Raw genomic sequence first — 16,967 nt, forward strand, 5'->3', positions numbered from 1 at the left:
TATCGCACACCAGAACTTGTCCTTCTCTTCATCGCTTCGACCAACCTGCGGAGCATATCCCGAGATGACGTTCACCAAGAGCTTTCCAATCATCATTTTCACCATCATCAACCTATCACTCACTCTAGTCACACTCACCACACTGTCTACAAACTCCTCAGAAAACAGGACACCAACACCATTCACGCCCTCTGGGCACCCTTGCCACAGAAACTTGTATTTCTGTCCCTGCCTACCCTTCACCATTCTCACACCACTTCCCTTCCATCTCGTCTCTTGCACACAACATATGTCCACTCTTCTTCTGACCAATACTTCCACCACTTCTCCTGGTCTCCCTGTCATTGTCCCTACATTCCATGTCCCAAACCTCAGAAACCGATCTCCACTTCGGGCTGCACCCTGCCCATATGTACTTGTGATTGTCATGGTTCTCTTTTTGAGGCAATGTTTTTATGGTCGGATGCCCTTCCTGACGCCAACCCTCTTAGTCGTCTCTTACGACACGCAGGGATACGGTGTACCTATTCTGACCAGGGTACACACTGGGATGAGTTGTGTAAGGAATGTGAAATTGAAAAAATCCCAGGAAGGTAGTTATACAGATAGTTGGGAGAAAACAAAAGAGTGGATGTGTGCTCGAAGTGTGCATTTTGAGAGATGGACCAAGAGGAGGTTTCTGGAAGAACTTGTACATTTCGGAGGGGCTGAGGACTGAGAGAGCAGATAGATATAGGCCAGGGGAGAGGAGGTTGTGAAAAGTAAAGTAAAAAAAACAATATTTTGTACATTGTGCAAATTAGACAATTCTAGCAAAACTTTCACCTGAGGTTGCACAGAATTTCAACGCACAATATTTACTCAACATCAGAAAATCATGGGACACACACAGACGAGCAGGTCGGAAAGTTTTAGAGGTTAAAAAAAAAAAACCTTTGAAAGAGTATCCGAACCACGAGTGAGTAAACAGGATTGTCCTTTAGCCACATCTTAAGAATATGACCTTGATTAATGGTGCATGGAAATATTTCAATTGTTGAGTTTAATTGTTTGATATAACTGAAGCAGGTGAATGGACCCACATGTTATTGGGCTGTATAAAATAAGCAACAGGTACGAATCCGGATATTTTAAACTTTCACATGTCGTGTTGTGCATTTCATTTCATCTCGACTTCTTCTGGTTCGTTCCTGTGAAATAAAACAACACCAGTAGGATTGTTTAAGAACTGCTTTATATTGTCCAATGAACACATACTACGTACTAGTATATAACCGAGTGTGTCTTTCTTATTACATCCACATCTCACATAATACGGAACGAATGATATTTCATGAAAATGGCTGTCATAGCACACTTTCATGAAAATATATATAAATCTTGTTTGCAACTGTGTCCTATTCAAAATTTCCAAAATAATATAACGACAACAATGCCTGTTATTAGTTTTGGAGAGCTCACAAATGTATTTAAGAATATGAGAGATAAAGGGAATTCCAGTGATTGCGTTTCCCTTTGCTTTCACTTTTCCAGGTTTATTCCCCAACAAATAGAAATCTTCAAAGTAAATATCAAGTCAAAGTTCATGTAACATGCAAGGATTGGTTCCTACCTTTCTTTCTTTTTGAGCAGGTCCCAAATCAGAATTGATGAAACAATGCCCAACAGCAGCACGTACGCAATGAATATCCAAATAAATATTCTACAATTCTGAGTGCCTTGACCTGTAAACCAAAACACCAGGAAAAAAGTAGATAATGTTTATATTGTTTTGTTTATATAGATCTCAGCTGTACATAGATTCAACACATGTGTGTGACTCTTGTAAGGCATTCCATAGAGGAACCAAAATACTGATGTGATGGTTATTTTGATGTTTGTCGTCAACGTAAAAGATGGTGTACTTACAGTAATTGATCAAAGTGCACCAACAATGACTCTGCGTCACATTGATTAATGGTGAATTCCCTTATAAAGGGAATTAATGCTAAATTTGACATATTCGAGTGCATTTATTGTCTTTATTGAGATTTAAAAAGAGCAGACGTACAATTATTATGTTTTTATGATAGGATTAATCAAAAGATACTGTCGCATTCCTAGGGATTACAATCCTCCAAGGAAACGGATAGCCGAACGAGCTTAACACTCCAAGGCGTTCAATCCAAATATGACAGAGTTAATACGCGGGTGGGGGGGGGGGGGCAGCGAAGCTCTTACCTTCACTGGCCCCACTGGACGTCTTCGAACCTGCAATAATCAACTCAAACAGACACGGAATTAAACTGTACAAAAATACCGGCTTTATTGAAAGAAATGCCGGTAATAAAAGAATGCACAGTAACATATTAAAATCCTAAATTGAGGATCCTCCTCACTGACTCAAATACACACAAGGAAAGAAATAAATGAAAGTAACAAAATGGCGTGTGCACTTAGTTCTGGTCCCCTCGTTCTTCCCGGATCGTCACAGGCCCTCCGTCCTTGCACGGGAAAAACTCCTGAACGCACAGCCCTCGAGCGGGAACTAGACCTCTGTGCGCAGGCTGGTCCTCTAGCCGCCGAGCTCGAAGTGAGCAGGCCGCGCCCGTTCCACTCACCGTCTGCTCCACACAGCACCCAGACGACGCACAGCCAGCACCGACGAGCCACAGAGAGGACAACGCGGTCGCTTGAACCGATCAAAAGAAGGGCCTACGAGCTGCGACCGCCCCTCCCCACGATCGTCAAAACCTTAAGCAAGGGATATATAATGCCGACTCCAAAGTCCCTGGCGCAAGAGGAGTAGATGTTCACGTCTGCTTGTTTGAATGTCCCAAGTGTAAGCACGCTGTATATCCGGCTGTTCACTTTCAAGGTCCCAGCTCAAGTGAGGTGTTACTACGACCATTTTCTGTGAAATCCACATGTCGAGAGAGAATGTCAGGGCACAACCGTTTGCCACCAAAGCCAGAACTCAAAAAGAGAGAAAATGTCGGAACACAGTCTTTTGTTTGCAGAGCTCTTTCGTCATCTGACACCGCCCGTGCCTGATCCAACCAGCGATTCCCTCTCTTCATTCCATGACCATCTTAACCAATCACTACTCTTTGAGGCGTGGCCTCACTGACCAATCTGCTTGATGTTGCGACATGGCGGCTGTGGCATCAGCGGTAGTTGAATGTCCCGGTTCCAGTTGCTTTATTTAGAGTTATTAATGTGCTTGCTTGACTATGTGTATGTGCTGCATTGTCATAAGGAACAGAGGGGAAATAACAGAGGCAATTACATGCAGGGGATTTACCATTAATTCCTAACTAATTAACATAACCCCACTCATCGTCATGGGAACCAAGATACACTCTTACACGACGTATGGTCGAACGGATCCCGACTTATGGTAAATAAGGTTTCCTCTTCTTCATCGTGACATTCAGAGCATAGTAATCTATACGCTTCTACCTGGACTAAGGTATTTCATTGCCTACCCCCCACAAACGTAACAATACATTTTGATACCCCATACTGTACATAGATAAATGTTAAGTCACGTGGGTGTTCATTTCGAAGAGAACCGCTCCTGCATCTTCAGATGCATTGGGCTGCCGAAGCAGTTTCATAGGCCAGTGGGCACAATCATGGACGGGTCACCATTCCAAAGCAGGATACTCGAATGGCTCATTCAACCCAGTCATCTGGTACTCATTTTGCCGACCTCGGAAGGATGACAGGCTGAGTCAACCCACTTGGTGTTAATCAACAGCATGGCAGGGGCTCGATTAAAGACCCTAAAATCTAAAGTCAGCCACCTTATCCGTTAAGCCAACAGCTGGCTTGTGCATATTTAGAAATCGCTCATTTTACACTTGTGTGCTTGGGGTATGAGTACAAATGAGTCTGTATTACAAAAGAGCAACCTCTGGCAAATGGCAAACAAACATATCTCAAAGTCTTGGGATCCCTATTAATCAAAAATCATGGTTTAAATCTCCCAACCCAAATAGGGTAGGGAGGAGGTGCGGGGTGGGGGGTGGTGGGGGTGGGGGGAGTGGGTCACTCGGGGGAGATTGCAGAATCTGGCCCAAGGACTATCAGGAGTTCATCACTGATGCCATCAGGTACAGATCCATGCCCATTCTTCAGGACTGTGATTGTCTTCTCAACTGCTACTGCTTCGCCTGGTGTGTGTCGTGCCCTTGGATCGCTTGTGAATTGGTGTAAAGATCATCATCTGGGTCTCTGAAATATTTATTGAACCATTCTCTGATCATATCAGATTTTCCTTTGTCGATCCCAATTACATTTCCTTCAGAGTTGTGCAGAGCGAGCGATGGTAGGGGCCCGACAATCCCCAGTGTTGTGACAGCCCGAAACATCTTTCGACATTCATCTGTGGCAGTGATATTATGCACCAGATAGTCTGCTCAAAAGATGGCGAGTTCTCTCAGGAATTCTCTGATGTGGCACAGGATGGTGTTGTCTTCCTCAAGTAGTTCAGTGCGATCTCACTCCTGCCACTTTTGTAGATACATCGCTGCAATGCTTTCTGCTGTCCAGACAACTTCACCAAAAGAGGGTCATCAGTGTGACATCCACTTCACTTATTGCTCTTTTCTTCATTGACGAGTCTTGAAATGTAATATCTGTCTCGACCTCCTTGCTTCGTGTGGCGTTTGTGCAGTAGACACATTCGGTTCATCTGAAGGCGAGCGACTCCCTACTTATGGTCATAGTTGAGATTGGAATCTGGTGGAGCCTTGTGATCAGCAATGTGTCCTGTCCATGTTGTTTGGTGATGGCTCAGGTGTTCAAAGGCTGTGCCAGTGACAAATAGGCCATTGGCTCAAATTAACGCTGCCAGTCGGTCTCCATTGCTGTTACATTTACCTGCACTATAGGAGCCCATGCACATACCAAACAACAAACATCCTTGACCGATTTACAGAGATTTCCTGCTTGGAATTGAAGTCTCCATACACAAATAGTTTCCATCTCGCTGGGATAATGATGGCTAAGCTCAGTTCAGCACAGAAGGAATCAACTAGGGAGGGATCCTCTCGCACTTCTGCTGCATGAACACCAACTTGTGGATGGTCTGAAGGTGCTGCTCTGAGTTGGTGTCCACCTTTGACTCTTGAATACACACAATGTCGATGTTATAGTGCTCTTGGTCAGCTCCGAGTATCTCCTTCTTTAATGATGTGGTCAGAACTCCCACATTCATTCCATATTGCGATTACAAACACCTGGGGAACTGGTGGTGCTCCAGGTTGGCAGACAGTTTCCAGGTTGAACAAGGTCAGACATGGTCAGAGTTGCCTAATATAACAATTAAATAATGTTGGACCTCACGGCCTTCAATGATGGACAGAGATACATTTTTGTTCCATCATTCCATCACGTCAGAATTACTCTCGGGAATGACAGGGTATTCCGGGACTGACGTCATAACGTGTTAGGGATTTTATAATCACAGCACAGAACCAGAGGTACACGTCACAAATTTGATGTTGAGCGCAAACATGTCACAGTGGTTTACCTGTACCCTCTGCATTGTGGATCCAGTTTATGTTATACATTATTTAACAATATTTAATCACATCGATCAAATAGCTTTATCATTAATCTCCTCAATATTATAGATTAAATGTTACGACAATGATTAGCCGAGTCACGTGTCCAAAAGGTGCAAAACGTACCTTCTGTAATTGTTTGTGAGATTGTTGTGATAACTCTTCCTGATTCTCCATACAGAACACACATCCATTTTCCTGCATCTTCAGGAGTAAATGTGAAAGTGAAACTGGACTGGTCCGTGACGTCACGATCAGACGTTACATGGCGCCACCCGAACGTCACACCAGGTACAGGATGCGAAAGGTCACAGTTGAAAGTCACTGCAGTTCCATTGGAAACTCTTTTCCCTGGAGTCACTGTGGCTGGAGGTGAAAGTAAAGATGTTATTGTTTATTTTTACAATAAAAACCTATTTGAAACATCATGTTTCTGTTACAATAACTACAGGTGGAGCAGCTTACCTGTGACGATGATGATCGATATATAATAAATATCCCGATCAGATCGACACTCGTAATGTCCGGTGTCCTCGGGACGAACATCGGAGATTCTAAGTGAGAAATCCTCGGTGATTGTGAATTTCCCATTTGTTTGTTCATCTCGATCCTTCATCAGAGATTTTGATTCATTCACTTTATACCATCGAGTGCTGTTACCATTCACACCTGGTAAGGTGATGTTACTGTTAACTGGAGTTATATAAATACATCTCTTTACACCATCACGTGATCCTGTAAGAGAGGGAATGGGATGTTTAATAACACGAGAAATTGAATGTTTAATGTTAAATAACAAATGTGAATAAAAGTGAAACTAAAGATAAATTATATAATAAGACAATAATTAAATAATTATCTCACGTTTATAGACGTTGATAAAGTGATTGATGGTGAGACTAGTTTTGTTCATTGTGGAGACGACGCAGGTCCATTTACCCCCATCAGTGATCCCCATTTGTGAAACTTTCATTACCTGTCCCTTTCCTACCGACAGGTCCCCCCTCATCCACTCCACGTCACCATCAGCACCATAGATCGAGCACCACAAGGTGATTCCACGACCTTCCTCTACCGGGTTCCTCGAGCTCGTCACTGTGAAGAACAAACATTATATTGTAATTAATTACTTCGTTAATTTATATTAATCACATGTGTTTATTCAATGATTGTATTTATTAATAAACATAATGATAAATATTCACCTTCAGCAGTAACGAGTTTCACCTCAGCGAGTTTGGTTCGTTTGTGAGTGGAACGATTAAGGTGGGTACAGGTGAATGTTCCAGAATTATAAGAACGTACAGGTGAGAAAAGGAGAGAAAAATCTCCTTCTTTGACTCCATGGCCGGTAATGTTCATATTATTATATCCACGCCAAGGGAATCCTTCATCCGGGAAGTCTTGGTGCATGATGATGATGCTGCTGTATTCCCACCATTCCACCCGAACCCTTTCTCTCCACAATGATCTGTTGAACAAACATGGCAGCGTCACCGCGTCTCCCACAACTCCAAACACGGATTTCTCTTCCACCGCCCGTGAGGGTTCAACACCTGAAAACACAAGAAAATTCAGGTTTCTTCATTGAATCAAATGTTTATTCATAAATCAAATCACAACGTAAACCCGAAGATGAAGGAAACAAATAAAAAAACAACACAAGTACATTTGGGGAGAGTGGGGGTGGGGGCTCGTTTCAGGACCTTTTCTCGATTTTAGACGTTGGTAGATTGGTGGTGTATCTGGGGGTGGGGGCTCGTTTAACGACCTTTTCCCTATTTTAGACGTTGGTAGATTGGTGGTGTATCTGGGGATGGGGGCTCGTTTAACGACCTTTTCTCGATTTTAGACGTTGGTAGATTGGTGGTGTATCTGGGGATGGGGGCTCGTTTAACGACCTTTTCCCTATTTTAGACGTTGGTAGATTGGTGGTGTATCTGGGGATGGGGGCTCGTTTAACGACCTTTTCTCGATTTTAGACGTTGGTAGATTGGTGGTGTATCTGGAGGTGGGGGCTCGTTTAACGACCTTTTCCCTATTTTAGACGTTGGTAGATTGGTGGTGTATCTGGAGGTGGGGGCTCGTTTAACGACCTTTTCTCGATTTGAGACGTTGGTAGATTGATGGTGTTTTGGGGATGGGGGCTCGTTTAACGACCTTTTCCCTATTTTAGACGTTGGTAGATTGATGGTGTATTGGGGGTTGCGGCTCGTTTAACGACCTTTTCTCGATTTTAGACGTTGGTAGATTGATGGTGTATCTGGGGGTGGGGGCTCGTTTAACGACCTTTTCTTGATTTTAGACGTTGGTAGATTGATGGTGTATCTGGGGGTGGGGGCTCGTTTAACGACCTTTTCTCGATTTTAGACGTTGGTAGATTGATGGTGTATTAGGGGTTGCGGCTCGTTTAACGACCTTTTCTCGATTTTAGACGTTGGTAGATTGATGGTGTATTGGGGGTTGGGGCTCGTTTAAAGGCATTTCCCCTATTTTGGAGGATGGAAGATTGATGGTGTATCTGGGGGTGGGGGCTCGTTTAACGACCTTTCTTCTATTTTGGAGGATGGAAGATTGATGGTGTATCTGGGGGTGGGTTCACCGGAGTGTGGCGCATATAATGGATCTCAAGGAGGAGAGAGAGCAATGTGTATGATGAAACCATCAAAGACGGACTGGTTAGATCCAGAACAGCTTCCCCAGAGTGTAGTAAGTGTGATTCTGGCTCGGGGTGAGTGGAGCAAGGGGTGCTGCATGTGGGAGCATGCATGGATGCAAGCCCTTGCAGGTTTGTCAGCTTGATGTTTGAATGATCCAGTCGAGTTTATTTTTGAACCCGACAATTGAAAAGGAAGCTTCGCTGATTGAGCGTGCTTCACCGCCCCAGTCGGTCTTCTCGACAAGGACAGGCTGGAAATAAATTGAGGGGCAAGACCGATCGCCCAAGAGCCTTGGAGGAAAGGATGGGGGTGAGGGGGTTTGTTCGGAGGATTCGCACGGTGTCCCCTCTGGGAATTAGTGGAGAGGTGGGGGCATCAAGACGTGAAGGGAGGGGTGATGTGGTTTTTATATCGGTGGATATTGTTAAGGATTTGTGTTGTATTAAACTATGGAGTGTCTGTGTCATGCCGACACCAGTAGTCCAGCGACTAAATGATGTACAAATTTTAAAAGGTTCTTCTGCCCGGACAGTTGCATCGACGACATCTCCGTGGAATGGTCCTGCATCCAATACGAGGAAGAGAATTAAATTTTAAATGGCATCGCCCAGTCCACCCCAGAGAGGGAATATCTTTCCATATTCCAACAATATATATTGAAATTTAAAACATCAATGAGACACAAAAGAAATCTCAGTTTTGAATTCTACATTTTGTTTCCTCTTCAACCTTCATAACTATGAATCGCAATCAACAAAATTGTTCATGAGAAGCAGTTTATCTAAATTATTGATGATATTGATGGTCTGATGTTTCGAGATGATTTGTACAATGTCAACTCAAGTAGAGCTTTGGGAGGATTCCGGAGAAGCCAACGAAGACTCGCAAGAGTACCTGAGTGATGATTTGGGCTTTGTTCATTTTCTTCCTTCTTTCCCTCATTATTTTGTGTTCTTCTGAGATCAGAGAGGGAATGAAGTGAACAATGGAGGACATTTTGAAGCTCGTGAAAACCTTCCTGCTATTTCAAGTTGAAGAACCTGAGCAACGAAGGAAGTTTGAAAGTTGAAATATTCAATCAATTCATGATGCTCAAGAGTAAAATAACAAGTGTCTGATGAGAGTCAAAACAAGCAAGGATATACCTCCAAGTGAGGTTCATGAAAGTTTTCATGGAATACACATGAGGAAACTACAAAAAGCTTCTCTGTGTTTGTAATCCAGACTCGTCTGTTCATTGTCAGCGTAGTTCAAGTTCTTCATGGACAACAATGAAAGAGTGGCCTTTCAACACCATTGAGGGTATTGAGGAAATCTGACAAGTACAAAGTGAAATATAAAAAATATTGTATCCATCGTCGAGGCTCATGGAAGAACGAGAACGAGTACAGCGAATGGATCAGGATGCAACGGGACAAAATAAACAGCAAAGGGGGGAGGGGGAGGGGGGGGGGGGACACCAACAGCAGAGCTGAAGGTTAATACAGCGGGAGAAAGATAAACAATGTGTGTCGGGAAGAATGGGCGACAGGAGAGGATGCATGTGGTGCACAAGATGGATAAAGAAGGGAACTCTCAGGAGGGAAATCTGGAAATTTGAAGGAGGAGGGATTGAGGTTGAGGGGGGTTAACGAGGGTTGAAAATGGTTATGATTCGGTTTGGGGACAATTTGAGATGTTGGTGAACACCTGCATTGAAGACCTGGAGGGAAGAATGAGTTTAAGAGGACGTGGAAGTTTGTTCCACAGGTGAAAAAACAGACGAACAAATGAGTGGAGATGAATAGTGATCCTGGGTTTAGGTAGTTTTACCAGAAGGGGTTTGATGGGCGTGCCGTGTGTGCCCTGCAGAAACAAGAGCAGGTGAGGGGGGCTGACAAAGTACAGAAAGAGCGGAGGGTGCAAGATCAGAAAGGAGGTGGGAGAAGACAGAGACCATCAATCTGTTTGCAATGGAAAAGTGAAAGGCCGAAAGACCCAGCTTCATCCTGGGAGATAGCAATAATCCTGAAGCGCTTCATTTCAAGGGCATCAGGCTGAGCAAGGTGTGAGGCAGAGGTACCAACCCAGAGGGGAGAGCCTGCCGATATGAAGTATGGGCGGTGTAAGGGCAGAGCGTGAATGGAGTTGTCAGCAAAAAGATAAATGGTATTTTCCAGAGTCAGAGATTGTTGATGAAAATTAAGAAAAGGACCTGTGGTCAGGTTCACTCTGTTAACAAATATAATTTCGTTCAATATTTTGGGAGATTAGCAAACCTGTACATTTGTGGAATCATCAGAGCATGGAGAATCCGAAAATCAATGATGGCATTTGCACAGACACCTGCATGGCCGCCATTTTGGATTTTCAAAATGGCCACCATAAAATACATATTTTGCGCGATCTCGGCTTCTAGTCAACCTAGAAACTTCATTAAATATGCTAATCCTACGTTTTCTGGGTCAAGGAATCCAATAAAGGCCTCAAAATAGTGATCAGGATTATAGAAAAGCAACAAACAAAGGTGATTGAAAACCATTGTCTTTATATTTGTGATATAACTGTATTACATAATACATGATATTGCAAGTCCTTTGAAGTTATAGGTATGGGTTTATAAAGCAAGAAAGCAGCCTTGTTAGTATCAGATTGAACTATAAGTCCGATACACAGGATCTACTAGGTCGATACCGTTCAGGAATATGCTTTTACAGATCTTCATCACTGTCCTGAGTGTCATCTGCAAAGTCCTAAAAGTGAAGCAAGTGTTTGGATTAGAAGTCTAATGATCCCACCAATGGTTTTCTTGACCCAGAAAACATAGGATTAGCATATTTAATTAAGTTTCTAGGTTGACCTGAAGCATGGGTTGGGGCAAATTATGTATTTATGGCGGCCATTTTGAAAATCAAAAATGGCGGCCATGCAGGTGTCTACGGAAATGCCAACATTAATTTTTGGATTCCTCATGCTCTGAATATTCCAAAAATGTATAGTTTTGCTAATCTACCAAAATTTTTGAACGACAAAACATGGTGAACCTGACTATGGGCCCAAAACACTGCCTTGGGGTACTCCAGCCTTAACAAGAAGGGGAGATTAAATGATTCGGTTGAGAGCAAAACATTGGCTCGGGGAGTCGAGGAAGTCATTAAGTGATTTGTGGAAATGGCCTGAGATGCCACAGGCAGAGAGTTTGGAGATCAAGGCAGGATGCCAGGCTGTATGGAAAGCTCGAGATCTATCTAATGGTACGGTCCTGATACGTATGATATTGAGGCCTTTCATCCATTGTTGGGAGGGCCAGAACAGCATGGCCCAGGCAGTCACCCTGTTTGAATCCAAGTTGGCGATTCCAATGATCCTGAAAGCCTTGGTTTGCACAGAATCAGGCTGAGCAACATGTGAGGGAGGGGAGAGCAGTACTCCATCAAGCTGTGGATGAAAGCCTTGTCACTGGATAGAAGTACAGGTGTGCCAAGGAAGGACTTTGAACGATGGAGAATGCTCAGTCGGTGGGTGGCTTTGGATGCCAACTTTGAAATGCGGTTTGACTGAGAAATATAATGTCTAAAATTGAGACCCAGAAGTTTGAATGAATGAATGAACCTCCTCGAGAGAATTGTTAAGAAAGTAGATTGGAGGGTTTACCCGACAGTCCTTTCGAAGAGATAGAGATTTGTCAGGATTGAAAGACACATTCCAAGACAGGTTTATGACCAGCTCATGAATTCTTTTCAACGTCTGAGGAAATGGAATGATCTTTGTTAAAAGCTGAACTTGCAAAGTGAACTCATATACGACGCATGCCGAGCTGAACATGTATTCCTGAACTTCGTAGTATTTGTCCGATCATGTGCATTATGTTTTACAATTACAAAATGAAATTGTACTTTTATATTCAGACTCCATGAAGGAGATTTTGTATTTTAACTGCAATAAGGAAATGTACTCACACGGAAGCAGAATCAAGAGTGTCAGGAGAAGACCTTGAGGAATGTTGGAGTTTGCCATGATGAGAATTTGTTAAAACCACCAGAGTTTCTGATCAATAATCGATCGTCTTTAACCTTCTGAAATTATTTATTGGACTTCGAGCTTTTACTGATCCTGAAAAATGAACAACCAGCTCGTCTAGACTGGGAAAGGGAAGGGTGAAATATCTTTTTATGACATATCATGTTCCACAGGAAATGCATGTGAAGAGATGACATTGTGACACAGGACACAGCTGGATGATTACACTTCCCTATTTTGAGAAATGTACAAACATGATCGACTAGATTAGAGCTTTGTGTACAAGGACAGACTGGAAATCAAGATTTATGAAATGCTCTTTTCAGTTACATTTGTATTTAAGTATTTCCAGAATAGTTTTGTCTCAATCTGTTGGGACCAACATGTCGTCATCTCAATGTGCATGAAAAGATAGTGGGAATTCTGTTGCTTGACTTGCTATCGAATGATCGTTTTGATTGGTCTGAATATATCATAACACTAAAGGGCTGAAAGAAAGAGTTTTGGGGACTTGGGGGCAGTGACGGTTTCGATAATATTGTTGCGGAGATGAGGACTGTATTTTTTTGATTGTGTGCTGTACTATTATTATTATTGGTTATTCTGCGCCCCCCTACCTCCGGAGCTGTGTAAAGGTGAAAGGGCATCCCATAATTAGTCCACAAGCATACACGTCAGCCAAGTAATAGAATACCCCTGTTGATAGTTATCTCTTATTCTGTGTTCTAGGGTAAGGCTGTGTCTCCCATTAATTGCAGTACTCCATTGCACCAGTGAAAGAGAATAGATCCCCTTTCATTCCCATCCCCAAAATCCCCATTTCCTTCACATCCCCTCTCGTCATTGCCGACCCTCGATTACCATATTACCTCCCCTCCAATAACCGCCATTGACCACGGGGCTCGAGTCGGGGAAGAAAGGCGTGTCTCCACCTCGTCATAGAGGGGAGGAGGGGCGTACCCGCCCGTCGTCATCGAGGGCGGAGCCCGAGGGTTGCGCGACCAACCAGGGCCGAGGTGAGCACCCCGATGGGCGTGTCCAAAACGCCGGCGGCTTAATCGCTGGAGGCGCTATAAAAGGGCGCGCACGGAAGTGAGTCGTGAGTTGGTTGCACAGTTGGTCTTGGCAAGAGAGTTGGTCTAAGTTGGTTGCACAGTTGGTCTTGGCAAGAGAGTTGGTCTAAGTTGGTTGCAGAGTTGGTCTTGGTGAGAGAGAGCTGAGTTGGTCTTGGTTGGGAGTCGGTTGCCAGTAGAGGGTCCGTGAAGAGTTGGTCACAAAGAGTTGGTCACAAAGAGTTGGTCGTGAAGAAAGAGTCCTGAAGCTTGTGAGGGAAGGAGAGAGAACCCGTCACACCAAAGCTCCACCAAAGCTCCGCCAAGCTCCGCGTTGGCTCCACCAAGCGTTCACCTCCAGCCATCCACCTCCTGCCATTCCTGTCATTCCCCGCGAGAGAGAGAACCCGTCACACCAAAGCTCCGCCAAGCTCCGCGTTGGCTCCACCAAGCGTTCACCTCCAGCCATCCACCTCCTGCCATTCCTGTCATTCCCCGCGAGATGGAGAACCCGTCACACCAAAGCTCCACGAAGCTCCGCGTTGGCTCCACCAAGCGTTCACCTCCAGCCATCCACCTCCTGCCATTCCTGTCATTCCCCGCGAGAGAGAGAACCCGTCACACCAAAGCTCCACCAAGCTCCGCGTTGGCTCCACCAAGCGTTCACCTCCAGCCATCCACCTCCTGCCATTCCTGTCATTCCCCGCGTGAGTTTGTTTTGTTTGTTCTGTCCCTGGGTATTTAAGTTAAGTCTGTATAACTATAAGCTAGTATTTGCACTGTGTCACCTGCGTCTTATGTGTTGTAAATAAACTTGATTGCTCCTTTTTGCTTATGTGTGTAAATAGTAAATAAATTCAGTAGTATTTGCAACCTTTTTGTCTTCTTCTTCTTCTTCTTCTTCACATCCGTGTCGCCTTTGTCTTTTCCCTCATTGAGCAGCTGCGGTGCGATACGGCCAAAGTTCTGGGTGAATCGGGTGAGTCAGGGATCCTGTAACGGTCGCGGTAATACACCACCGCTCGGTCATCATAACATCGTAATCCGCGATCAGTAACAATTGGTGTCAGGAAGTGAGATCGGACCCGAAGCGCGCTTAACGCGCTCAAAATTATAAAGTACCGAAATTTGTTTTGTTTTACAAAACCTGAACTTTGAAATCGCGCCATGGCTGGTCAAGGCGACGGGATGCCGGTGGGAGAGCTAGAGGAGGGGTTAGGAGTAACCCAGGATCAAATGGAGGGGAGCAATGAGGAGGCGGTTGAGGGAGTATCAGACGCACAAGATGGCGTCCTCGCGTACGTGGGTGTAGCGGCACCAAATTGCGCTGCGCCCGTGGTCGCGGCAGCCGAGCCAGAGATGCCAGAGTACATGCGAGTATTTATGATTCAAATGATGGCAAAAATGGATGCTCAGGGGGAGCGATTGGAGGGCCAAATGGGGGTAATGAGGGACGAAGCGAGGGGTACCGTTGGGAAGTTAGACAATAATTTTGAGGAGTTAGACAAGAAATTTGAGAAGTTAGACAATAATTTTGAGGGGTTAGACAACGGGATAAAAGAGGTAAAGAATGGGTTAATGGGGGTAGAAAACAGAATGGCCGCTCAAGAGAATCAAATGGAAGGGATGAAAAAGGGGTTAGAGGGGTTAGAAAACAGGATGGAAGGCAAATTGCGGGAGATAGGGGAGCAATCCGCCCGAGAAATTAAACAAATGGGAGAGCAGATAGAGGAGGTAAAAATCGGGTTAGAAAGTAAACTGGATGCTCAGAGGGATGAATTGGGACAGATGAGGGTGGCATCTACAAAAGAGATGGAGGGGATACGACGAGGTGTAAGTGAGGAGGTCTCGGGGCTACGCGAGGAGGTAAAGCGAGGTGAAAAGCGTATGGAGAAAGAGGTGAGGAATAATACGGCGAGGTTACAAGGGGGCATAGAGGATCTGACGAAGGGAGTAGAACAGCTGACAGAGGGACAGACGGAGTTAGTGGAGCAGGTTCAAAAGAACACTGCGGTACTAGGAGGGTTAAAGGCGACACAAAAAGAAATTAAAAACGAATTAATAGCGACGCAGAGGCAATGTCAGATGGTACGGGAGGAACTGACAATGAGGGTGGACGAGGTGACAGAGATAATGGAGACAAAGGACCGGCAGGTGAGGATGCACATAGAGACGGTCACGGTAGCCTTAGAGGACGAACTTGAAGAGACGCACCGAGAAATAAAAGAGGTTAAACAAAAATTAGAGGAAGTGGAAGAAGAGGTGAGTGAAATTAAGAAGAGACGGACAGAAACTAAAAGAGAAATCCAGGAGGAGGTAATGGAATTGGTACAAGGTCGGGGCTCAACTCATAATGTGCTGCTCACTAACCAAATAAAGAGTTTGCAGGTGGCAAAGGAGGTGCGACGACGAGGTGCGGAGGTGAGTGGCAAGGTATATGATGTGAGGAAAGCTTCAGTCGGCTTGGGGATTGGTTTGGATCCGGGTGTTCGTGAGAGGCCGTTGGTGAAGTGTGCGACAGGTCTGGTGTGCGAAAAAAGAGGTGTGCGAGAATGTCCGACCATGGGGTGTGTGAGGAAAAAGTGCACGCCAAGGAGTGAGTGTGCTGTCGAGAGTGAGTCGGTAGTAGCGCGTGTGCGAGGGGTACATGGAAGCGCGGTGTGGTGAGTGTTACAGAGGATGTAACGAAAGAGTGTGCGCAAGAGTGTGTGCGAGAAAGGTGTGTAACGGACAGGTGCATGAGGAAAGAGTGCGCTGTCGAGAGTAAGGGTGAGTGCGCGACCGAGAGTGGAGGTGAGAGTAGTGAGAGTGAAACGGAGCGTGAGTTGGTTGTGACAGGTGAGCAAGGATGTGGGGGTATGGCGTGGGTAGCGGGTTGCGGAGGGGCGACCCAGGCATCGACAACAGGAGGGGTAGTGTTTGGAGGGACGGGGGACGCGCGGGAGCCCCCCGGGAATAGCGTACTGTGGGAGCCCGAACGGGTTGGTCCCGCGTTGATCCCGCAAGGAGTGACGCACGGGGTCCGACCTTCGGGCGCCCACAAGGTCCCACTCGCGCCGTATGACGGCAAGAGCGATTTGAGGGCGTACCTGGCGCAGTTTGAGTACGTGTGTAAAGGCAACGGTTGGAATCCGGACGAAGGTGGAGTACACCTGGTGGGGGCACTGCGCGGTGCGGCGGCGGAGGTGCTGACGGCTTTACCACCGGGTGCTCTCACCCTGCCAGCTCTCCGTGCGGCATTAATTAATCGGTTCGGCATTGAACAGCAAAGCGAGCTTGTTAAAGCCCAACTTGCGCAGCGAAAACGCAAGCCCCAGGAGACCATCGGGGAACTTGCTCACGATATTCGCCGCGCGGTCGGGATTGCACACGCGGACATGGCAGCGAGTTCCCAGGAAAGCCTGGCGCTGGATCACTTTATTCAGGCCCTTCCGGATCTGGAGCTCCGGCAACAGCTCGCCATGTGGCGCCCGCAAACCATGAGTCAGGCGGCCGACGCTGCAGCCCGTTGGGAAGCAGCGAGGCCCCTGGCCCCGGGAGGCGAGCGCCACGCAGTGGCGGTGCGTCAGATGGGGCCCGTGATGGGGGGCGGCCCCCCAAGGGGGCCCGCCCCCGACGGGGGCCCTGACCTGGAGAGCATGGTCCGGAGGTTAGTGGATCGGCGCCTGGCGGGACCTGGACCATGGCAGGCGGCCCCAGCGGTG

The 16,967-nt window shown here is 45.8% G+C and overlaps 1 protein-coding gene across 1 annotated transcript; it reads right to left on the reverse strand.

Moving 5' to 3' along the window:
* Positions 1–897: 897 nt before the first annotated feature.
* LOC137424654 (T-cell surface glycoprotein CD4-like) lies at positions 898–12,395 on the reverse strand. Its single transcript, XM_068112353.2, has 7 exons — positions 12,151–12,395; positions 6,758–7,108; positions 6,417–6,647; positions 6,018–6,287; positions 5,679–5,918; positions 1,613–1,724; positions 898–1,190 (listed from the first exon to the last, which is right to left on the reverse strand). The coding sequence occupies exons 1-7, from the start codon at positions 12,206–12,208 to the stop codon at positions 1,160–1,162; spliced, it is 1,293 nt and encodes a 430-aa protein (XP_067968454.2). The 5' UTR covers positions 12,209–12,395; the 3' UTR covers positions 898–1,159.
* Positions 12,396–16,967: the final 4,572 nt, after the last annotated feature.

This window comes from Myxine glutinosa, chromosome 1 (genome assembly GCF_964187855.1).
Source record: "Myxine glutinosa chromosome 1, kmMyxGlut1.1, whole genome shotgun sequence".
NCBI lineage: Eukaryota > Metazoa > Chordata > Myxini > Myxiniformes > Myxinidae > Myxine > Myxine glutinosa.

Bases quoted from the DNA above. Each gene is read 5' to 3' on its own strand.
- LOC137424654 (XM_068112353.2), bottom strand. From the start codon at position 12,208: ATGGCAAACTCCAACATTCCTCAAGGTCTTCTCCTGACACTCTTGATT. The intron at 7,109-12,150 runs GTGAGTACATTT...TTGTGTTTTCAG, and splicing joins ACTCTTGATTCTGCTTCCGT to GTGTTGAACCCTCACGGGCG. The intron at 6,288-6,416 runs GTGAGATAATTA...CCTCTCTTACAG, and splicing joins CTTTATCAACGTCTATAAAC to GATCACGTGATGGTGTAAAG.